A 26673-nucleotide genomic window follows, 5' to 3' on the forward strand; every position below is an offset into this window, starting at 1 on the left:
CTTCAAAGATTAAATTTTCTATGTTCCTAAATAAATCTTAATAAAAATTGTATAGATTTCGTATGTATATTTATAAAAATTAGTTTATAAAATTCGTATTTATCTTAATATATATATATTAAAACGAAAAACGCTAAGTGTATACATACATATATATTTATATTTTCATCTATAAATGTAGATATTACATATTGTATCTCGATAATAGATGTCATTTAATTTTAAGCTGCTGTATTTATCGATTAAATTAAGCGAAATTCAAGAACGTTTTGTAGTTATCTAATAATTTAGATTTTGTAATCATTAATTTTTAAGATTTTATTGACTTTTATCTTGTTAATTGTTTATATTAATCTTTTATATGTAAATATATAATTGTACGACAATATAATGAAGGAATATAGTATTTTAATTAAAATAATAAACCAATTAATTATGTTCATAAAACTATTGTTTTAAATAAATTCAATTATATTAAGAATAATGTGATAAATTTGTATTTTATGAAATTACATAGTATCAATAAAATATATACCTTTTCAATAATTATTGCTTTAATTTATAATAAAGGAATAATAAAAAATTATAACATGATACAAACATTAACATTACATTCTATATATTCATTTTATTCTCTACCTTCAATTTCATTTTTAATAATCATTGTTATAATTAAAAGTAATTCTTTATCATTGATAATATATTAGCAATCCGAGATTATATAATTTTTTACTTATCACCTATAATTAAAAAGAATATTCAATACAATTTGTTTAATTATTTAGTAGTAAGATAAGCTTATGTGAAATATTATAATAATATTTATAATATTTATAATATTGTAATAATATTTATAATGAAATGGCTTATATATTCTACGTATATTGATGCATTATATAAGTAGTCGTATAATATTTATTTTCTATTATCTTTTTAAAGCTTTTAAATTCTGAAACGAAACGTAGCAAATATACTAAAATACAATAAATTGTTAGTATTAAACAGATATTATTATACTTATGATTATGAAATTTTTTAATCAGGAACGAATTTTTATTTTAAAAAACTTAATTAAATTTGATATTGGCTATATTATAAGTTTAATATTAAATCTAGTAATAAATTTTATTTTTGCAATTAATAAAGGTATCCTTTAAAATATTATTTTATGTTACATATATTCGTTTTTTAGTTGCAAAATAGATCTTGAGTATTTTAACATATGTAGATGATTTTTTTATATTAATTTTATAATTACTAATATTATACTCTAATTTTCAGATTTATTTTTTAAAATACAATTTATTCGTTTAGAAAGATCGTAATATAATAAAACGATATTTTTATTATAAGTGGAATCGATTACAGGATTTACTTTAAAATAAATCACTTCTACAATTTATATTTGTCCATTTTACGTACATTATTTCGGTTATATAAAAGTATACGAGCTTTAGATATTCATTAGTAATTTTATTATTGCATAAAGATTTTTTATGGTAACAATTATGGAGTTGATTAAAATTAATAAACGCTATGAATACGTGCGTGTATATTTACAGATCTTAAATTAAAGATTAAATCTGAAATTATAAATTGTTAGCATTAAAAAAAATTTCAAATAGTTTTGAAAAATTATGGCTAAAGTTGATAATAATTATATTCGATAATTGTGCGTGATATACACGATGATACGAATTATGAAATAAAAATTATATATTTTAAATAATAATATTACATTGTATAATTTTATTTCGTACATACATGATTTAAAACTATAATTAAACATGAAAAAAAATTTGAATTTAAAAATTTCATAAGTTTCTTCGAAGCTATCATTACCTAATATACCTATTTATTATTGAGTATTCATACTTAAAGTTTGTAATTAATTGAACAACAAATTATTTTAAATATTATATTAGAACTCATTACTTTATGTATATGGATAATGAATTTGTTCAAATTAAAATTTGTTTTGAAAATTGTTTATTCTGTTGGTTAAACGTGCTTTTGGCATACAAATGGTATATTATCTGATTGGTAACTTTGTTCTCACAATTGACTACAGTTTATTAAAAAAAAAATTTTATGTACAATAAAATTTTTATTTATGATTCATTAAGTAAAAAATTTATTACTTAATCAATGTAAAAATTTGAAACGCTACATTTTCAAAGGCTATCATGAGACAATTGATAAAGACCGTAGTGTAATATTGAGCATATGTAAAAAATATTTGTTTGGATAATATTTATTTGTTCGTATAACTTTTACATTGATTAAATCTCATCGGTTTTCATACTTTGATACTATGGAATAACAAATAAATTGGTATATATACCTTCAACTACTTTATTCTTTGCTTATTTATTGAATTTAATAATTATGTATTTTTATTTGAAATTATGTAATAAATAAGATTATCATTATGTATTAAGAACATTAGTTTTACTCAAGAAACAATTGTTTTGTAATTGTACTATCAAATACAATATATCAGAATAACCGGGATAAGACAAATTTTATTTATTTTGCCGCATGCACAAATGTGATAGTAATAATTCACCGTAGCAATTATACGTAAAAAATGATAATACAATTATGCCTCGGCAATATAAAAATATAGCAAACTATTATATTATACATAAATCTAGCATTAAATTAATATTATTAGTAAAAAACGAGATCTATTTTGGATCTCTAAATTAAACATTTATGGATGGCTGGTCATTGTGGTTTTTCATATTAGAAAATATCCCTTAAAGAACATCAGTTGTGGATTCCTTCATTTTATTGAAATTTGTCTTATTTAGGACGGAGGCGAGCTTTCACTTTTATATTACATCGTAAGTCCTGATTTCAATTTTCGACGTTAGATAAATTTGATCTCAGATATCTTTATTGCTGCTTCAGTGTATCATTTTAAATAGTGCACAGGAGAAAATCATTCCAAGAAGCTGTAACAAGAATTATTATTTTTATTATATAGTTTGTAAATTAAAAAAATTTGAATAAATTTTAAAAATAATAGTTTTATTATTATTATTAATCATCTCAATGTAATGGAGATAATTTTCAACTGTCAAATGAATTTTTTTTACTTGATACATTTCGTAAATATATCATTCACCGTAATATAATATCAATATAAATCAAACTCTTTGTATTTGGAAAGTATATTTTATATTTTAACATGTATTGTAAAAACAAATATAAATTTACTTTAAGGACAATCATATGCCTTAGAGAGAGAGCCTACATATCAAATTAATTAAAATAATTTTAAATATTAGATAATATTTTTAATTATTTATAAATATTTACTTAATACTTAAATTATTAATGAATTTTTGGATTTTAATGGCGAAATTTATTTCTAGTGATTAATTATTAATTCATAGTTATTAATTTATTTATAAAAATAATCAATATACTTCCAATAATCTAACAGCGGGTTTAGGATTTTTTTATATCAATACAATGGCACATGTGTTTGTATGCGAATCTTGCTCTTAAAACATATAATTCCACGAAGATATATTTTAACACTACAAAACTGTAACATTGGCCTTTTGGTTTCCTGGTAAAGCATTGCATCTCGTCTATTCCGGTGTAAAGTGCTAGAAAATCGCCGATCGCAAAAGAGCACATCTACTAAATCACCGAGATAGGCTCGCTCGCGTCTTGTTTCGTTTCTTAAAATAAAGCTTCGTCCCTCGAGTAGTTTTCGGTGTTTTATAATTACCATAAGAAAGGCGACGGCGAAACCTGCACCACCGAGGACAGCCGCGTGCTTCTGCATGAAGTTCTGTGTGGCCTCGACGCAGCCCCAGGGATAAGCGTTGTATTGGTTGATCGAGTCCGGATATCGATTGCAGGCTATTGGCTGAAATATTCCACACACAATAATAGAGCGCATATACGCGTATAACCACACACACGCGCATACAGAGTTAAAACTCGCGAAATGCAATGAGATATGCTTGTGAGAAAGTTTGGTGAAAGCGGACGTGGATCGCTCGAGGCCCACGACTGGTATTTCTGAGTATGCTCGTGGATACTTCGAGTACGGGGTGATTTTACGCGTATGACAAAATAAGATAAGGATAATGATCGCTAGATGAAAAATATTAATTGTATAGGTTACTCTAGGCGCGTGTTTAAATTTCCGATTGGTGATTGTTCTCTATAAATCTTCAGATATCTCTTTTTACATTCGAGTATTATTGAGTTTACAAAATAATAGCCTTAATTCATCACAAAATCGATACTATAATACAGTATATTATTTGGCATTACTCTTAGATATGAATTATAATTCTTTATTGCAAATTTTATTGTTAGACCTATTAAATAAAAAAAATGTTAAAGTAATATTTACAGAACTATTTATAAATCAAATGAATAATATATTAATATGGTCAATTTAATTAATCGTAAAATATCACATAACACAGAATAATATTACGAGAAAGATTATTCTTATCGTCAAAAATCAATCTTACCCTTCCATCCGTCATTTCACGGCAGCAGCTGATTGGTACTTCATTGAAATATCTAGACCAATCTTGCCAACTTCGAACACCACAACAATGAAGCTACAAAGAACGAATTAATTAATACGGAATTGTTATAATTTTAATAAGAGTATTAGGTATTGCCAATCTCTATACATATGAAATTTCGCTTATTCACGGAAATCCGTATAGTCAAATAAACATAGAGAAAAATATTTATCTTATCTACAAAATTGACTTCCTATGATTTAAATCCATTATATATGCTAAAATAGTTCTTAAAAATTTGATACATTATGACAATTCTATAATTTAATCAAGTTTCAGTGTTGAAAAATAAATCAGAATCATTTACCGATTTAAATTCCAGATTTAGTGATGTATTACTAATTCAAAGTTTTAAATTGCATATATGAATAATTTTGTATAGTATTGTACTTTGATTTTTGACATTTTTTATTTGAATTAATTATATGAAAAAAAAAATAAAATAAATACAAATACAAAAACTAAAATATTCAATAAATTTTTATTTGATATAAAGGAAAATAAAAGTTTGCAAAACAATTTATTAAGTATTAAATTAAATATTTTATTTTTGTAAATTTATTGATTTTATGAATATTGATTACATATCATAAATGAATGAAAAAGTATAAAAAATAATATAAATTCGATAGGAATAAAATATAGAATAAATTCTAACCTTGGATTGAACGAAATCCCAAGCTTCTGTAATTTCTTTCTTCTCTCTGTAAAGATGCATCGAGTTTTGCATTTGCTGCTGCAGAGTTTCAATAAATTTTTCACGGAAAACGTAGCCCAATACACCACCAATCAAAATAATAACGAACAGCAATAATACAATTATGAAATACTGAAAACAAATTCATCTATAAATTTTAACGAACATTAATACATTTTTTATGACAATATCTTAGATAATGATATCGTATAAACAACAAAGCAAATTCAGTGTCAGTTCATTTACAAAACAAAAAAGAAAATAAAGTATATTGGTTGTGGTAAGTTAAAATGTTATCAATATATAACAGTTAACATTCATGTATGAATGGATATTTATTTTTATGTACAATATTCTTTCGGAAACAAAGATTTTACCGCTATATTACTTTTAAGGACAAAAAATCTTTTTTTTCTTCATATTTTTAACAAAACTGTGATCACTTGCTTTAAATTCTATTAATTTAATTTATATTTGAAGTTGATTAATATATAACTTATAACTACTAACTTATAACTTATAACTACTATTTAGGTAACTAATTACTATTGATAATTAAAATTTATTCCTAATGTTGTTCCTAATTTATGATTAAAATGTCTATTAATTAAATTAATTTTTTTTCTATAAATAGTAAATTAAAAGTAACTCTTTTTTTTATACACAAATTATATCCAATTAAATTTTCACTACTTTCCAAAAAGAAGCTTTTACTTAATGCGTTACATCAGCTTTCATAATAGTGATTAATTAAAAATCAAAATTAAAAGTCAAAGAGTTGTATTAAAGAATAACTTTTTTGATAATTTTTTTACTTTGACAGTGTCAAAAGACATGCATGATCAGCAACTGATATATATGCCAAAGATAGTTTATAGTATGATATTAGCAATAAGTATTTGGCACTGAGTCTTTTTACATTGGTTTAGAAAATGAGGCAATATCATTTTTTTCTTCTTCTTTATATTTGATGTCTTTATGAACTTTATTTTGATTTGTTATAACTTACATTATATTTTTCTAAAATATGTAAAATTATATAAAATATATAAATATATAAAATTTGCAAATATTTTTAATGGAAAAGTATAAAATTATATTTACAAAATTTAATCATTATCTAAACAAATCCTTACGTATGAACTATTTTTCATTCTAAAGTTTACGTACTTATTTTGTTATTTTTAGCAATTAAATGGCATTTCTATTTTTATTCAAGTCATCATATTCGTAAAATAGACAATGGTATTAAAAACATACGAACAATGATAAATCAAAATTCATAATTCATTCAAATTCCTGGAATATTATAGTAATCTGAATTATAGTTGAAGTCAAGACTTCTATTTATCGTTTTTTGTTAGAATGCGTTGATAACAAGAGATAAAAATATAGTACAAAGTACGAAGATATATAGATATATAAACACAAGTTCTATTTAAAGATTATAGTATTTTAGTCAGTATTAATTCATTCCTCATTATATGTTTTCTATTTATCTTTACATATATATATATATATATATATATGTACATATGTACATATACAAAAATAAATTTCGACATAATTTATCATGTATTTTCTAGATAAGTCTTTGCAAATTACAATTTCATACATTGAAACAAATTGTATTTAAAAAATATATTGTTGAATTATTAATATACTATTAATTAAATTAAATTTTAATATTAGTTTACTTTGAATTTAGCTAAACTTGAAAATTTGGGATAACCATAGTGTAGCGGCCAAATAGGCGATTAAAAATACGTCCAACTGGAGTAGGGCACAACAACGAAAATAGATAAATATTATTAAAAGCGCTAGTTACGCTTTCATTATTTATAAGTATTCCGAGTAACCACATAATAAAAAATTGACAAATTTCCAGACGCACTTTTAATTTAACTATTAAGGTCTCTTCCTCATCTGACATAAATTTTAATTTTCCTATTGCATTATTCGCTACGATCAGTCTTTTTTGAAATTATCTCTATTTAAAATTAGACTTAATATGACAATGTGATCACCTATAAATTGCACAAAAATCGGATTACTCTAGGCTCAAGTTCTTTTTTTACAATAGAGAATATGTAGTATTTAATAATGAAAAGTATTAGTGTTCAACTGCGTTACCCACCATAAGGAGCATGCATTTAATTTCTCGCGATGCACCAATGCAGCCGAAGAACGCAATTATGGAGACGATGATACCGCCGACGAGGAGTACGTAGACGGTGCCGGTAAGTAGATTATTGCCGGTCAGTTCGCTCACATAATTCACTTTGTCAACCAGTGCCCAAATCGCCAGGCCCGTGATGCATATTCCGCCAATCTATAAATCAAATTTCAATTATCCTTTAGCTGACACTTGTATTGTATGAGATATATAATCTAGTAAAGTTGTACAATTTTGGTGAATTTTTATGCACTTTATCGATGGGCGAAAGTGAATATTTTTCACAGTTCTTTTTTATTCAATATGCTTTCAAGTAGTGAAAAAATGTTAACGACAATGTCAATGAATTTAAAATTAAAATTATATTTATATGCAATATATAAAGTGTTCATTAAACGGAAGTATTCATTAGTTAATCTATTTGGCAAACAAATTAAGTATATTTAAAATATTTAATGTTTCAATTATAATAAGCTATGTAAATTCTCTATTGTAAATTAAATTTAATCGGTAGAGAAATCGGACATTCCTTACGTCATACGTTTATTACAATAATAAGTAATAATAATACTAATATGAATATATAAGATATAAGTTATTTACCTTGTAGCTATATAACGAATTTTAACAAAATCTTTAAATAATTAAGGATTTATAATTCATTCTTTTGATCTATATTGAAAAATTAAGTAAAATTCAACACTTTGTGTAACATTACTTTAATAAAATAATCAATAAATAAACACTTCTTTTCTATTAACAGTGTGAAATTGCGCTAAAGTTTTCAGTAGTCGCGATTTTATTTTAATTTGGAACGGAATGAACAAATCATTAATTATTACTTTTCCATGTATGTATCAATTACTGAACTTATGTCTTTAGGATAACCTAAAAAATCAATTGTAAATAATTTTAAACAATGCAATTTCGCTTTGAAAAACTCATTGCGTATTTAAATTAATTTTCAAAAATTACATTTAAAATACTATATTTTCAATTTTAGTAATATAAATATTGTAGTGATAATAAATATGACGCCCTTGAAGTTTAAAAAATTGCAGGCATATGTTCCATTACAGTGAACGTCACTTATTTTGTGTAAAGTAATGGATGGGATAGTCATACAGAAAATAGAATCATATGTGATAAAAAATCAGTATTACATATAGTCTCCATGTTAAAAGTGGATATTCAAACGTCTGTTCTTAGCAGCTTATAAATAATGACAAAAATTTTTATGTTGAACGTATGTAGAAAATCAATTTCTTTCATTGGCTAGTAAAAGAAAAATTTAGTTGTTAAAACAATAACTATAATTTGAATATTTGCACTCTACTGAACTGAAGCAGTAATTTAATAAAAAATATTTTTAATAATAATGAGGATGAATAATGTTTTGACTTCATAAATGTTTATACTCAATTAATATAGTGGTTGATATGCAAAATAATGCTAGAATTACTAAACGCGGTAAGAAGACTTGCATAGTAAACTGCGTATCAAATGCAAACGATCGAAGCTGATATGTAAAAGAGAGAGTGACACCATCTGACTCAGTTTCTCTTTTTGTCTTTTAAATGCACTTCACACAAATGCGTATTACTTAATTCAATAGTTGCTATTGATAATTAATGACGTGGTACTATGTTTATAACGTTTTTAATAAATATTTATCTAAATTATATATTTTTTCATTTATAAAATTCATAGATATAATAGCATATAATATATATATATATAATTTATATTTTAATATTACTTTGTAGTTAACATCCGTAATGTAAAAATTTATTCATTGGAAAATATGAAAGTCATTACTTTTGTTTTTGGAGTGGCAGCTTTTGGTTAACTGATATGACAACGGAAATTACAGTAACAGCTACCAAAGTGTAGTTTTTTTTTGTAAAGGATTTTTGACTAAAAATAAATAATTCGAAGGTCATGTATTTATTGTATATGTAATATATTAAATAACAATAGAATTGGCGCCAAGGTTATGTTCTTATTTAACGAATATAAAGTCGTCAATGCCTGTATTTTCCATATTACGTAATTTAAAAAAAAAAAGAAACGAAGACGAGATAGATAGTGATAGTACTCGGTCATTGATTTTGATTTATTTATTAATAAATGATGGCGTACATTACTAATATTAATTGCAAGTACATTTTTAAGCGCGCATTTGTTCGCTCTCATTATTTAATTCACTGGTTCCAATTAAATTGACGAGTTCAATTTAACAGCGCACATTACATAAAACACGCGCATTAAAGTCGGGAAAATAGAGCAAAAAATGCCTAGCCAAAAAGCGCTAAATTAAGCCGTTAAAATATCCCACGCGCTAACAACACCGTTGATAAATAAAGCCATTACAAAATTGACCCAATAGTGAATGCAGAGACACGCCCACATATAAGTACACGAAAATACTGGATAGATTTCGTCTTTTGAGAGGGATCATTGAGTGATACTTACGAAAATGATGAAATTTATGACGAAGAGTGTGTACTTCATACAGCGGCCGCAGCTGTCCATTTCTGTATCGTAGCCCATCCTTGGTTGCTATCTGAAACAATTGTAAGCAGGTAAGATGAGTCGGTTAACATATATAATATATCAGCTGTATAAATTAATACGGAGTCTATGCGTAAAAGTCTATAAAGTTAATAAGTTTGCTTCAGCGAGTTTCTATAATTCTTTTCTGCGATTCATAATTAATCTACACAATGGGAATATTCCTAATTCAATGAATATTTTTACTTGATATAGCATAATAGGACACTGATTATGTTAAGTATTTGCAATAGATATACCGATAAAGACTATTTATAATTGATCCACGCATGAAAAATATTATTTACAATTTAAAATTTGAAAAGGAACTTTTGAAGGAGTTCGATCAAACACTATATCACATTTTTTATATACTTACAGAATGTAAGATTTTTTAATTTTTATAAAGAATTTATATAGAAACGTAAAAAATGTCAGTAGTAATCGAATTAATATAATAAAAGATGCGAATATAGTTTATAAAAATAGTATAGTGAATCACATATGTACATTATCAATTTAGTCTTACATGCATCGGGAATATATTTGTATATATATGTGTGTGTGTGTTTGCATGCATATGTATATTTAAAATAATTGTAATAAGACTATGATTAAAGTTAATGTATTTAAAAATTGCTAGAATCATCTAGTCTAGAAACAGTACTTGCGATAAAGTGTCTGATTTGTAGAATTGAATAGAAAAAAAAAGAAACGTTGACAAGTAATATAAATTCAAGTTCACGAGAATGAATTATGTATTACGTGAAAAATACAACTGCAGTGATAAGATCAATTGAGATTGCATATGTAGCTAAGATTATGGGAAAAACGTTTTACCGTGAATCCCTTGTGTTTGTAGCTGACGTAACCAAAGTCTATTACGATTAGTGACCGACTTTATTTACCTCCCCGTTTACTTGTAAATATTCCCATCATCTCAGACCAATCATCTCAATTTATCACTTCCGTTTTTATTTCCTAAGTTTGCGTGGTTTTATTACACTTCATCATTTTATATCTCTTCACTTTTAGAATAGCTTTTAAACTCATAGAAACTATGTGTAATTACTTTTTTGTAGCCTTCAAAGAGTCGTCGCTCATATTTTTAATTTTTAAGTTTATCAGACGTTCGTCTAATTATCATATAATTTTACATTTTTATAATTTTTCGTTACGAAAATTGAGTATGCTTGGCTCTTATAAAATTTTCACGTTATATATCATTACTGAATTATTAAAAAAATGCAAGTAACCATTGTTTGGCAGTACGTAAAGAAATATTAAGTAAGGTAGTCCAATCGCATTATAATGTATTTTCTATGTATATATATTTGATGTATTATATATTCTATGCAATACATTGTAGGTATGTGATTCACTTTAAATATAATTGAAGCATATTTAACGTATATAAATTTTTCTTCGCGTGTTTTATTAAATTGGGTTATAGCTTTGTCAAGGTCTTCATATAATTTTTTTTTTCATAAAATTTTGATTTGGAGTTGGCAATTTACGAATCATACGTTTTTCAATCGTAAAAAATCTTCTTCATTATTTAAAAAATTAAAAATGTTCTGTATCTTGTAAATTGACTATTATATTATCACGAGTAAAAACTTACACTGTTTCACTCTAGGCAATATTAATTGTTCATTACAAAAGTAAGCATTAACACATTATATTATTCATACAATTTTTTTTTTTGGTTAGTTTATGTTAGTACGTTGTTCATTGCAAAGAATTAAGATTGAGTTAATTTAATGGTTCATTAAAATTTTATAAAAGACAAAATTCACAAAAATTGTAAAACTTGATAAATAATTAATGATATAATAGCGTAATTTATTTTCAGGATAATTTCTTTTTAATTTTTCACATATATTATTTACATTACTATATTTGATACATAAAAAATTTGTTTGAATACTTTTATATTTTTAGCCTACCCATGACTCAAACAGTGACACGTACACTAATAATACACTGAAGGCCTTACACACTAAAATTGTTCTCTACGCTTATTTTTTTAAATACAATAAAATTTATAATATATGTTCAAAGAAGATAAGAAAAATATTGTAATTCATATATCCAAAAACATTGATATTTAAATTATGTTTCTAAAATTACAATAATTGTAACTTTAATATATTTTTTCGGCTTTTATGGTTAAATATATTTTCATAATTTTTATATAATACAATATACTATTATGCCAATTTAAGTTAATAATATATATATGTTTCTTAAAATATATAATGCCTTTTATTTTATAATGATTTTCAAAGTAAATGTTTCAAATTAATAGTTATTTTTACATTTGTAATGATTTAAATAATTTTTTATATCAGTCTATATTATTAACAGTAATTACTATAGCTGGTTTGTAAGAGCATTAGGCAGTCACACGTAAGCTCATAATTAACATTTTGTACACATTTTGCTTAACTATTTATACGTTTAGCATATATTATTTTTTATGACCAATAATATATAAATTAAAATGCAAGACAGATAAAAATAAATATATCTAAAAACGGCTTTAAAATTGATTAAATTTTTTTATTTTTCTTAAACAAATGATAATGTAACCTATGAATTGTAGTTTTCTCATAAATGAACTTAAATGGAAACTGATAGAGAAAGAAGCCGATACTTTGCATTGATAGATAATGAATTCTATATTTATTGTTTAGTTGTTCTTTATGTTTAGTTATTAAATAAACATTAAAAATTAATAAGTAATTCTTCTTGTTTAATTATTTATTTATTTATTTATATAATCCTATGTTATTTTAACTATTGTATAGTTTTCATTTAATTAGTAATAATTAAACTGTTAATCAGAACATATTTGTGATAAAAACAAACTGTAGTGATTAGATAAAAATCTTTCTAAAAAATTTTTTAATTAAGTTTATATTTATCTATGTTTTCTATTTAAGAAATTACTGTTAATATAAAATAGATTATTATTTTTCAAATATGTTAGATTTGAGTTAGTTGAAAAATAAAGGGCTACAAATTTAATTATCTGAATTATTTTTAAAATAAATCAAACACATCTGCAAATATGACTGATATTAATTTTAATAAGAATGATTATACAAATTGTAATATTGCAATAATATTGTTAGTATTTCGATTCTTGTTGATAATTAAGTAAAATAGTCGAGCAAATGTGTTTTATTCAACGACGAGTAGCTCAATGTGATTTATTCAGAAAAGTCGAGTTTATTTATTTTTGCTGATGACTTCTATTTGCGTATTTACTCGAATGACTTTCTACTTATACACAAGATAGTCATATGCACATGGATATAATTTCAAAAGTGAAGTATGTCAAAATAATTCTTGCTATTAGCATTACGTTAAGCCGTATTAAAATTAAAAAATTAGGTAATTGAATATTATGATCCTTAATAAAAATACGCAGAGATAATTAATGAGATTCATTAGCTATCCATTGACAAACATTTCAATCTGGTAAAAGACTTTTCTTTATAATTCAATATTAGCTTATACACAATTATGATAAAATCAAAGAATTATAATATAAGTTAATCAAAGAATTTTATAAGTAGAAAATCTTTGTCCATTAATGCCTTAAAAACCACTGCTTTAAATGCAATTTATTACAACTGTAATTTCATAACGACATTCTAAATCTAATAATGGAGGAATGTCCAATAAAAAATAAAATAAATTAAGAGAATTGTGAATGTTAGTCAACTCAGATTTCTATATATGTTAATATGAATGCAATATGTTATTAATAAATGATCTCTCTGTGTAATAAAAATAGTTTTATTTAACCCAAATCTAATGTTAAAATACAGCAGGATAAAAAATATATTGTATGTAAATGATAGATGAATTAAAAAAAAATACATAATACTTTAGTGGGGCACTAAAATGTTATAAATTTTATTAATGAGATCGGAGCCTTCTTTCGTTACAAAATAAATCATATAAGATATAATTAAATATACAGGTTTTAATATAAATTTTTTCCCATAATTTAATATCCTATTAAAAATGTTTAATAAATAAAATTGTCAATCTATCTTTGCTTTATAAAACAATATAATTTTGTGTTCAAGTATTTATTTATCATCCTAGCAAAGAATGTATAACATACTTATAATGTCATATCGTTAGGCGCTACAGATTTCTATAAGTAGATTTATAGATTTTTTAATAATATAATTTATATTTAAAATTTTCTAAATAGAAAAATAATTGAGACGTCAATGAAGTTTATATTAAAAAATCATATGTCTTCATGACAGCACTATTTAAAGTCAATTTAATCTAGTATATAAAACCAACTTCATACGAGCAAACAAATAAATTTTTTCTATAGTTTTTAGCTTTTTTAAGATTTATGAAAATCGATCATAAATTCGGCACTCTGAAAAATTGTAAAACATCAATTGCCATTTTTCCATTGACGACAATTTCTCTACAAAGATATCGTTGCCTCGAAACTTGCTTTTGTTATTTTACTATTTTTTTCTGTTTTTTTTTTTATGTAAACAATAATGTAAGGCTCTAATACTGTCAATATGAAGTGGATTGACATTGGTGGTCCACACTTTTCGACATAGTTCCAACGAGCTTGTGATTCTTGGATAATGTTACAGCTGGAACGCGAAAGAATTCACGCTAAGGTTGCAGAGGAGCTCAGATCCGATGTTTGAGTAGTCATGGTGTGCACTCTCTGACTCTAATATCTACGACAGAGTTTTCATACTTTGAAAGTGAGTCTTAACGAATTACCGCTATTTCGATACGTGATATAAAATTTATTAGAAATTAAGGATAAATATTACTGTACTCTAGCAAATAAAGTAACTATTACTACATATTTTAGCATTGTTATTAATCTGTTAAATGACATATATATTTGTATGCCATGATTAAAAACCGGCATTAATATTATAAAAAATTTGTAAGACTTTTTAAATTCAATATATTACTTATGATTTACAAGAAATTACTCAAATCAAGAGACAAATTCCTTTATAAATTTACTTTATTAAAGAACCATTTATTCCATTTGGTCATTATAAAAAATGTCAAGACAAGTTAATTTAAATCAATAATTTCAGTTTTGATGATGCACCATTGAATTCAATGTGACAACTTAATCTTGCATCAAAATGATTTATTACATTTTTTATTAATTTCTTTTAATAAGTAACTTGTTTTTTATTTTATATTTTTGATTCATTATATATCAATTTATTAAGTTGATAATGAAACTATCTGTTCATAATACTAAATGTATTTTTTAATGTAAATGAATTCTTCTCGAGTAAAGTACCTTTGTCTTGAGTAAAGTACAAGAATGTGACTATAATTTGATTGAATGGATTTTTTAATTCCAATAATTTTTAGTTATTTTTTAACACTTTTATTTCGTAAGTGCAAAATTAGTTTAAGTATAAAATTATAAAATCTGAAACTTTGTTTACAATTATCGATTAAAATATAAAATAACAAAAATTCGAAGTAAATTAAAATTACATTAAAAAAAAACAGATATTTTACGCTAGATAATTAAATATTGTAATTTGTAATCAAGACTGAATAATTGAACACTGTAATAAAGCAATAAAAAACTTCTGAGAAATTACTATAATAGTATTTTTCGAATATTTAATTAGATGAATCATAAAGATAATCATTACTGACTATAGTAATGTTTATTTAAATTTACATTAGCATATTTTAGAAAATAGCTTAAATTGTTGGATAAACTTTACTTTAAATTTTTTAAATTTTTATGTTTTCTTGTAGTTGTCAGAATAATATATAATTAAGTGAGATAAACTTCAACACTCTCGTTAATTTCGTTATTATGATTAGTAAAATAATTCCATATATAATTATGTTTCCTTTTATTAAAAAAATGGGATACGATTTAGTAGTAAAATTAGTAAAAATGCTTCAATGAAACGTAAAATAATGAATTTTATTATATTACTTCATCTTTTGCTTTTCCACTTTGAATAATATTTGATGATTTTAAAATAGGGCAACAGAATCGTCAACAAATTTATTTTTTTTTGTATTATTATTTTACTTCAATTGCTTGTACTATTAATCACAATAATGTAAGTATTAAAAGTAATTATTTTTATGTATTTAATAATATATAACATAATTATAATAAATAATAATGATCTAACAAACTTAACGAACACAATATTTAAATGAAATATTATTAATATAATTTAGAAAGCATTTTTTTTAGTTGCACGTGATCAATGGGATTATTTTTAATTTAAACTGTGATAAAAATAATTATAAAAAATAATAAAATGAAAATTAAATCAATTCAATTATTCTTAGTTTTTTAAATTTTGGTGTAAATTGTAGTCGAATATAGGTATAAGTAAATATTATATATTAAATATTACATATACTATATTATCAATTTTAATTTTATGGAATGACAAATATTTAACGGAATGTTCTGATATAAGTCTTGATATTATTTATTATGAATATTTTTTAAGTCAAATAAAATATATTTTTATTCACTTATGTAACTAATCCATAAACATATGTTTTAACATCTAACGTTATACCATTTATATGCATATTATTAATAGCATTGGCATCATTTTTATAAGTAGAATTTAATTACTATTATTCTTATTATTTTAACATTGATATGGATGTTATTGATCAAGTTATTAGTATTCTTACTAAGTCAAAATGATGTACCAAGATAAATGTATAAAACAGTTGCAAATTAAGTAAATTAGATGGCGAATTGAACTATTTTTTATGATAATAGAGAACGTCCGAGTTTGCATTATACGTTCACATCATTTATAACGAGAGATTTACTTAATGTCATTAAAGGTGATATCATGCAAGTCTCTATACGAGGAATTAATTACTTTAGTTTAATTCAGTTGACTTTTTTTCAAATTAGATCATCGTATTTTTTAGTTTTTCTTATATATTGGCTAGAATATTGAGGATTCTTCATGATTTTATAGTTTGAATGACGCGGAATATTAATTAGGGATTTTAGAGTCTTAAGGGTTATATTTACGCACAGCATATTTAAACATTAGTGCATGTTAATGAACTATTTACTACTAGAAGTTTGATGGCGAGGAGACTTCGATTTAAAAAAAAAAAAACCTTTTCTTCATGTACATTGAGTTCGCCACTCTCCCAAAAACGAAAGTACTCCAATGAGTGGCTACGAAAGTGCCGAGTTGCGAGGGAAAAGAGAAAACAATGGTGCATACACATAAGGTAAAGAAGCGGAGCACCGTTGTGTAAGCGCGATAACGAGATTGAATTTGGTTGAGATGAAGTTGAGATCATAACGGTGTTTTAAAATAAATACTACGACGGATGATACTACAATGATAGAGTTTAGGTATTGCCAGCATATATCCATTCCTCATGAAGTGAAAAGACAAAATTTTGTTCTAGCGCTTTGTGAGCTATTGAAATTGTTATTTTATATATTCAAAATTTGCAAGTTTTTAAGTTGTAGGTTTGAATGCTTAGTGAGAATGAAACTGTAATTTTAATTAATGATAAAAATTATACAATCTACTACTTCAGGTATTATGTAATACTCTAAGTAGACGCTGCGGTGTCTTCACAATGTAAAATTTTCAACATAAAGAAATTATAGAAATTATTCAAGTATTAAATGCAATTTATAATCTTAAAATAAAATTTTATATTCACCATTTGAAAGCCAAATTATTCTGAATATAATACCAGTTAAGTATATATTAAGTATATATAAAGATTTGCTTAATCTTTTATTTTTAGTAGAATTAACGAGAAATTAAAATATACATTAAATGCTTTATTGTTCTTATTAAAATATTTTTATTTCATTATTATAATAGAACTTTAAAATGAAAGAAGTTATTACAAGAATATTTATACAAAATAAACTGAGTTAAATCAATATTTTTTGAGAAAAAACGACCATTTCTTTCTCTACAAGTTACATGTAACTTTTTTGTTCTTTTTCCAAATCTATTAGTATATTCGATACGATAACAACGTATTTTTAATCATGGAGTTATTTGAATATCAATTTCTTCAATATAAATAATATATGTTAATTATAATTTGTACAAAATGGTAATAATTGAATGAATATATATATAATGGATATGCATTATAAAGAATGTACGGATTTTATTAATTAAAGATGAAAGATAAAATTTGTAATAATATTTATAATAATTTGATGAAATACTATACAAAGATCTATTACCGTAAATTAGTCATATTTTAATGTACAGTTATGTGTTTAGTACAAAAATAGAAAAATCGTTTCTGTGTAAACGTTATTTATAAAAGTTCTATGCTATAAGTTCTTAAACAAATATGATATGTAAAATGTTCTTAATAAAAATTTTATATAATTATTATCTGGATCATTTAAATAAATCATTGAAGCTATTAAGATAGTAAACATCGACTGTAATGACAACAAAATTTTTATTTGCAGATATTCGAAGTTCAATAGATAACAGAGATTAAGAAAATCAATATTATATTTGAAAAAATGTATTTTTCCGTATAAATTTACATTTTTTTTTAAGAATAAAATTAGAACATAAAGAACTTACTACTATTAGGATTAAATCCCTTTCTACATTTTTTTCTTTAAAAATAAACATTCGAGAATAAAATTATGTATCGTTATTATTAATATGAGTGATGAATGTGAAGGCCATGATTCAAAATCTTGTTGAACAATATGAATTATAAAATAAATAGTCCAATTTAACGAAATATATAACTAAAAAATCTAAATGTTCATTTTATATAAATGAAAATATTTTTTAAAGATATAAAAAAGAAAAACGTGTCGGAATTTACATGTTTGACGCTCTATTTGTAAATTACTTATAAAATAAAATCTATTCTAAAGCGCAAAAATATGCTTTTCACAAAACGATAATTGTAATTGTGTTTAAAATTCCTTCTCATTTATATGTAATAATAAAAAATGAAAAATGCCGAGTTCTATTTTCCGTACACCGACAATTTTCAATAGCAATTACGTAATATTCAAGTACGCTGCATACTTTGATTACGTTGTCCATATGCGTGACATTTTTACTATTTACTGATTTAAGTTATAGTAGCTGGTTCGTCGTCGCATGGATTACATATGAAAATATCATACTACAGTGGTGCAAATTGATATTATTTTAATTCTACTATAATATTGATTAGTTATTTTCATTTGAAATTAAAACCATATGTTTTATGTTCTAATGCTTGAGTGCTTAATTGTAACCATGAAATTAAATTTGATTATGTATACAATTAGTAAATAATAAATAAACTTATAAATATAAAGAATCTACCCGTTTATAAATATATATATATATATATATATATATATATATAATACCTTTTATAAATATTAAAAATTATCAATACTATTTTTAGAAGCCGATGATTTTGTTTATATTATATAATTTAATAATAATTTATACCAGATATTTCTCATAAACGTTTCATATTTTTGTTTTTAAAATAATTACAATAAAATAAAAATTGAAAAATAATAAAAATTGAAATGTTTACGAGTGAATAAACAAAAATTGATTGTTACGAAAAATGAAAGCATAGAGGATAGAAATAGAGATTTCAAGCGAAATAAAGAAATATATTTATGGAATATAGGAGGAACTAGTTTGGTAATTTGACCTAGAACGAGAATCCATTGAATATAATTAAAGACAGCTCAGTTAAAGATTGTAAATAAATTTAATAAAGCTTCTGCTAAATATTAAATTAGCTTATTTCAGTTTTTATTATTACTATTGTAATAATGTATAATATTTTATTAATCAATTAAAATATTATTTCCCGCCAAATCTTTTTACTCTATAATTCACTCTCTAAAATTTTTTACCTTCTATGATTATTTAAATTTTTATAATATATATACATATATATAATTTAATATGTATTATTTCATATTATTATTTATATATATAAATGTAATTTTTAAATTATGTATAAATTACTAATGAATATATAAATACTAATGAATGTGTATATATATATATATATATATATATATATATATATATATGTGTTAAATAAAACAAAGTATTGAAATAATTTATTAAACTGATTCTTGTTTTGTCAAATATTTTTCTAATATCTGACCACATATTTTGATTATCATAAAAATTATATATAATATATTGTATAATATTAAGTCAAAGTTGGCTATATAAATATAAAGAGTATTAAATAGATTTATATATTTGTTTTTATAAAATATGTTCTATAATGAAAAAAAATTAATTTATATGATTTTATAATATTCCACGGTGTAGTATTGTATAATAGTTCAAAGATGTGCATTAAAAAATTCAAATATTTATATAATGATATAACAAATAATATTGATTCCTCAGTTAATTTAGTCAATTAGAATTTGTCAAATACTCAGATATTGATTGAAGTGTCCACTTTCTATTGATTTGTACTCTTTGTCTTTGCATCTACTATATTAAACAGAAATAATTTTATATTTTACGGAAGCGTTTCTAAAATTTAAACGATATTCAATATTTTTCCATTCATAGAATTATATTTACAATTATATTTACATTACTAAATCAATTTTTACATGTATAAATATTATCTATATCGTATAAAAATAAGTTGAACATTTATTAAATTTTTGAATTTTTTGAACGACTATTATAAGTAGTACACTTAGATTGAGTGTTTGCAAAAATTCTAAGAATTATTTATTAGAATTTGTATTTGTATTTGAATTAGTATTTGTAAGTAATGCTCATAGAATTATTAATAAGTTCGTGTCGCATGAACAAAATGAGTATGACATAAGAACTCGAGGGTTGGAGGATAAAATAAAAGGGCTCTATGACACGCGACGTTGGGTATTGCTGCGTCACAATCATGCATATGACGAAGCGAAGTAAATATAGCACAATTACGGTTTGAGTGATGAGGAAATAAAGTTTCGTATTTTTTTATTTCTGTTACTTTAGTTGACAAAGGCACATGCTTATTAACTATTTCTGTTTTTTATTGATCAATATTCAACGAGTGTTTATTTATTATGAAACAATTATGTAAATAATTATGATGACAAGGACAACATAAATTAATTGATTATTTTTAATAGTAAATTGATACATGACTTATAAGTAATTCTTGCTTATAAGAAAAAATTTACAATGTTATGTTTGATAATAAAGAAATGTAAACTGAAAGAATGAAATGTCTGATTTATCAATCGCTTTGGTAAAATTTAAGAAGAAATATTTTGGAATTAATCACTCATTACAGCATTCAAATCAATTATTCCATTTGAAAATTCATTTTAATCGCTTTGGTTGACTTTAATTTATTTGTAAAGCTAAGTGGTTAATAAATTATGATTTATACACGTGGATTGCATCATAAACAAATATAAGTAGCAGTTTATCCAAAAAATTGGTACTGCTAAATATGATTTTTAATAAATACACTCGTCGATTTTCATTCGTCTCTCTTTTATCTCTTTATAAAACTGTTTTATCTGAAAGCGATAGTTCAGAATTCATTCCAGCTGTTGAAGTAAATCTGAAATTCAATGCATGGAAATTAATTTGAACTAATTGATGAACTAATCATTGTCCCTGATGGCGGAATGCATTATGAATATTTGTTTCATTTTGATTCCGTGCTAAGATATTAATTATATGTATAATCACTCTACTTTATACTTTCCCACGGGAATCGGCACGTGGAAATTCAAGTGTATATTATCGAATCAACAACACGAATTTTCTCGTCGACTCAAGCTATGTCCATGAACAGTGTGAACTATCTATAATTCATCCAACCACGAAGTGAATCATCGACAATAATGTAGATTTTCTACTTAGTTATCAACAGTTACCTGTACGACGCCTTACCGATGACTCGCTATATTACACGCCTATATTTCAAATGCATTTTTAAATCATTAATAATCATCACGGTATTTTACGAGTAAATTAAGATTGAATTTTCAAATTCTTAAATAAATAGTTATTTAATCATTTATGGAAAATATTACAGACGCGGAATAAATGTTAATACTAATTTCTTTTTATTTTTTATTAGAAAAGAAAATTTAAGTTATTGTTTAAATTTCTTTTGAAGAAAAATGATAAATTAATATTTGAGCAAAGCTTTATTTATTATATGAGATATTTTGGGTCGAATTTGAAAAAGAATAAATGATTGTATTAATGTCAAATTTTTATCTAAGATGCACAAATATTTAATTTATAAAATTATTAATTTTAAACGAATTTTGAAGTTTAATTAAAAATTTATGCAAATACTACTTTATAAAAGTTTTTATAAAAGAATTGCTTAGTTTTATATGTATTATAATTCTATAGACAGGATAAATGAACCAAATTATCTGAACTATTTGAAAATCAATATGGTAATTATAATTAAGATAATTTATATAAATTAAAACAAATCTAAAGTTAACTTCAATGAATAGAATAATTATTTAATACAAACCTAATAAATTTGCCAGTTTTAAACATTTTCTTAATAAATAGAGTACCAAAAATGAAAATTCAAAACTGAGAATGAAAAATTGAAAATTAGTCTAATATGATTTGTGTGTTGAAAGGGAGTATGGAGTAATCTTTAAATATAAAAAATGGTATAAATTGAAAGATATTTAATATTTTATAATAATGTTTCTCCTGGATTGTTGTACTTATTTCTCGTACTATATTAAAAGATATTTTAATTTATTCAGACTGAATTTAAAATTTTTGTTTGATTTATCATTAAATTTTTGTGCATTTTTGAAAATCATTTGTTTTGCAATCCCCAATTCAATTATATCTTTAAATACTTCAACTATTATCGATATTTTAAAAAGTACTCAATAATAATTCATAATAATTTTAATTAAATAGAAGAATTTTACGTGTTAAAGTTTTAATTTCGTAATTTTCAAAAGTATAATGGAGATGGAGTTGATACAATTAGATAATTATGCATGTACATTAATGTGTGTTCATATGGTGCGCTTAAAATTATAGATTCTAATTTTATTTTGACCGAATAATATAAATTTTAGTTTATTAAAAACAATATTTTTGAATTGTAATAATAATTGGTTTAATTATTATTTAATTAAAATGAAAATAAAAATAATTGTTTAATTAAAATATTTAAGAATATTTAAAATTTTGTATATTATTATAAGTTGAACGTCAAGTAAAATAAAATTTTTAATAACATGTTTCAATATATTTATATATGTTTTATATTATATTTCATTGAACATTTTCTTCGAAGTACAATAAGATCAGTTTATATAAACGTGTATTTATATAAGTGAATAATGAATAGCAGCAACAGCAACAACAGAAACAATAACAATATTTATTATTATATTATTATTTAGCTCTATTGCCGTTTAATCGAAGAAATGTTTGCGTGTTATTTATGCAAACAATTTTCTTAATAAGCTACGTTTATAAAGCTATCAATTTTTCTGCTATCATGAATGCTGTAGTTTTTATTTTTATCACATTTAATTTAGAGAAGGTTATCCAATTTTTTTTGTGTTAACATTTTTACATTCTTGTATGCGTATTTAAAATATAAAATAATTGTGTGATGAATATGTTATACATTTTGTTGTAAATGCCAAATAACGGATACTTACATTAAATTGTTTTAATATTAAGAAGAAAAAATAGAAAAAGAAGTATTGATTTAAAGATATATAAGAAATGTTTTACGTAACTGAATAAATTTGTTTCAATAAACATGCTTTTGTCACTTTTATATATTGTTCCTCCATGCACATGCACGCGCTCAGGCTCACGCGCCCACATACCCACATCATTTCATTATTAATGACACGATCAAATGATTAAACCGTAAAAGTTAAACTAATCCTATTATTAAAAAAGTGTCTATAATAATACCATAATAACAAAAAACGTGTGATATTTGCAAAGTCGCAAACACATAAAGGACTCGAAGTGTAATGTGAAATACACTGCTTAGTAAAGTTGACTTTGCATTATCATATGCCAGGCAACCGTGTAGGTGCGGTTGAGAATTTAAAACATGAGTTTCAAGCATCCCGCTTGTATCATTACTAACAAAATTTAAAAAAGATTCAAAGGCCGTGCCCGGAACCGTCATCACGAATTCCACGGACACTTTCAACACACGACACTCTTAAAAACAAGAATTGATCGTTGTTGATGGCATCAGGTACCCCAATGAGTCTTCAAGAGAGATGAGCTCTATCTCATGCAGGTGTGCTTGGAATGTCTCGTTCAGTAAGCGGCCAGGGGACAACGAAGGACTCCGCCGACAGTGCTCACTTTCGTTTCGGCGCAATCGTCGCGTCCGGCATTCAAATAGAAAATCGTCCTCGCCGGTCTCTCGTTCTAACCTACTTATTAACTTGAAGGAGAACCGCGATGCGCGCGCGCATATTAGTACTTACTTTTGAAATTGGCGTGGCGGGCTCGCGAAGACGACCTTCCAATCCTGTTTCACCGTTGGCCGATCTGTAATAAATACCACAGGATCCGTCAAGAAATCGTTTCTATACTGCGTTCTCGCACACGTGCCCCACGTCGGTTTTATTATTTCCCCCCAACCCACGTGCCCGATTAGCGATACACCACCATGTTTTCAATTACTTCGACCCGAGTTTCCCCAAGTTGCCAGCGCAGTTTACTTTATGGAACTTCTGACAGCGAAATATGCATGTAATTAGGATGATCCTCTTCATGAGGATGTCCAGGCGAAGAGAGTTCCGTAAATTACGTGACGCCCTTGGTGATTCTAGGCCGATCGTACTTAGCGAGATACTGCGATAAAACGCGAGGCCCCGTGTTGAAATACTTGATTACAAATAAATGAAAAATGCTACAAATTCGGTGTTTCGTGGTTAAATTTAAAATCAACAAAGAATTTAAAATCGGCCTCCCGCCATTGCTAATGAAAAGACATTAATATAAAAGCGCGCGACTATGGAGAAGGCTTGAAGACGAGAAAGAGATCGATAATACACACCGGAGAAGTCGTTAACGAGTTGAGAAGCGCGGTATTGGCGCCACATAGACTGGACACAGAGGGACGAGATATAGTCGCGTGTCCACTCGAAGAAGTCTATGGTAGTCGCGCGCGCGATTTGTTCTATACCGAACTGGTGCTCGAGGTGGACTGCCGGAGGTAAACCGAGGCAGTGGCAGGTAAGCTATATTTCGCCGACGACGCCTTTCCCTCTCCTTCGTCGCTCCCCCCTCTCCGTCAAGTCGCTCTCATCAGCACTCCTTGTGCGCACCTCACGCATTCGCGGCTTTTTGTAATCTCATTAGCAGCTAGGGTTCGGGGTGAGATCTCGCTTAGATATGCGAGCGATGCCTATCGCGGCCTTGTGTTTATGTTTACCATGGATAATTGCTTAGAAACGAAGGCCCTGACGACTATCGCCATGGCGATTGTCGGTTTATGATATTTCTTATTCTATGCTGGGATTTCAAGCGTCGGTTGCTGTTTCGACTCGGTAATCTGTTATTTTTGGGTCGGTAAATATTTCTTAGGAACAAGTTGCAGCTATTATTGAAAGAGATGAAAGAGAGACTCGAAGATTTTCTAAAAATTGGAATTGATTTTATCTATATATTTATATTAAAATAGTTACTGAAATTTTTTTTTGTCTTTGCTTAATTTACCAATAAAGAAAAAGATTTTTCTTACATAAATATTTGAACAGTACTATTAAGGGGAGTTTAGAATTTTATTTAGTAAATTCACACCTTCCAGGTTCTTTTTTATATTACAATTATTATAATATTAAAAATAAGATCCATTGTAGGACTTGATAGAAAAATAATAAAATAGTATATAATTTTAAATAAGTATAAATATTTTTCATTTTCATCCATTGTTGAACAAACATTTTTTAAATCTCACTTGATTTTGCGTTATTAAAAATTATATAAAAGAAATAAATTTTATCTGTTGTTTTTAACTGATGAAAAAAGGATGGAAAAAGCATCAATTTTTGTTGATTTCTTTTTTTTAAATTCAATAACTTCTATAAAAGTATGTATTGAAAAACTCAAGAAAATATTAACGTGAGAAAATTTTTATCCCACATGAGGAAATGAATTATATAATGTATGACTCGTGAAATTTTCATAAAAAGTTAAAAGAAAATTATTAGTAAACTTATTTCTTTATCTATTAAATAAATTTAGTAAAGTGTGCTTTAAATTGTTTAATAATATATAATGCACAACTACAAATACATTTTAAAAATCTCTGACTGACAAGAGCGTAATTAGAAGAAAGTATTAAAATTAAAAAAAAATTGAATTTGTATTATATAAAGATTAAATTCTATTTAATTATTACAATATTCCATTGACTATTTATTTGTAATTTCATATCAAAATTAATTATAATTAATCAAAAGTAAAAAATTAAAAACAAAAAAAAGAAAAATTAAACAATTGTATCTTAATTACCATAATTTTCTTTTATAATGATGTAGTTTGAATAAAAATTATTGTTTATATTACAAAATAAAATAATTTGAAAAAATAGATGTGGATTTATTATAATTTATAGAATTT

General features: G+C 24.7%; 1 protein-coding gene across 1 annotated transcript; it reads right to left on the reverse strand.

Moving 5' to 3' along the window:
• Positions 1–2420: 2420 nt before the first annotated feature.
• On the reverse strand, positions 2421–24915 carry Tsp74F (Tetraspanin 74F). Its single transcript, XM_011500752.1, has 7 exons — positions 24531–24915; positions 9917–10007; positions 7403–7597; positions 5227–5397; positions 4509–4601; positions 3749–3889; positions 2421–2960 (listed from the first exon to the last, which is right to left on the reverse strand). The coding sequence occupies exons 2-7, from the start codon at positions 9992–9994 to the stop codon at positions 2913–2915; spliced, it is 726 nt and encodes a 241-aa protein (XP_011499054.1). The 5' UTR covers positions 9995–10007; positions 24531–24915; the 3' UTR covers positions 2421–2912.
• Positions 24916–26673: the final 1758 nt, after the last annotated feature.

This window comes from Ceratosolen solmsi, unplaced genomic scaffold, assembly GCF_000503995.2.
Source record: "Ceratosolen solmsi marchali unplaced genomic scaffold, CerSol_1.0 scaffold10, whole genome shotgun sequence".
Lineage (NCBI taxonomy): Eukaryota > Metazoa > Arthropoda > Insecta > Hymenoptera > Agaonidae > Ceratosolen > Ceratosolen solmsi.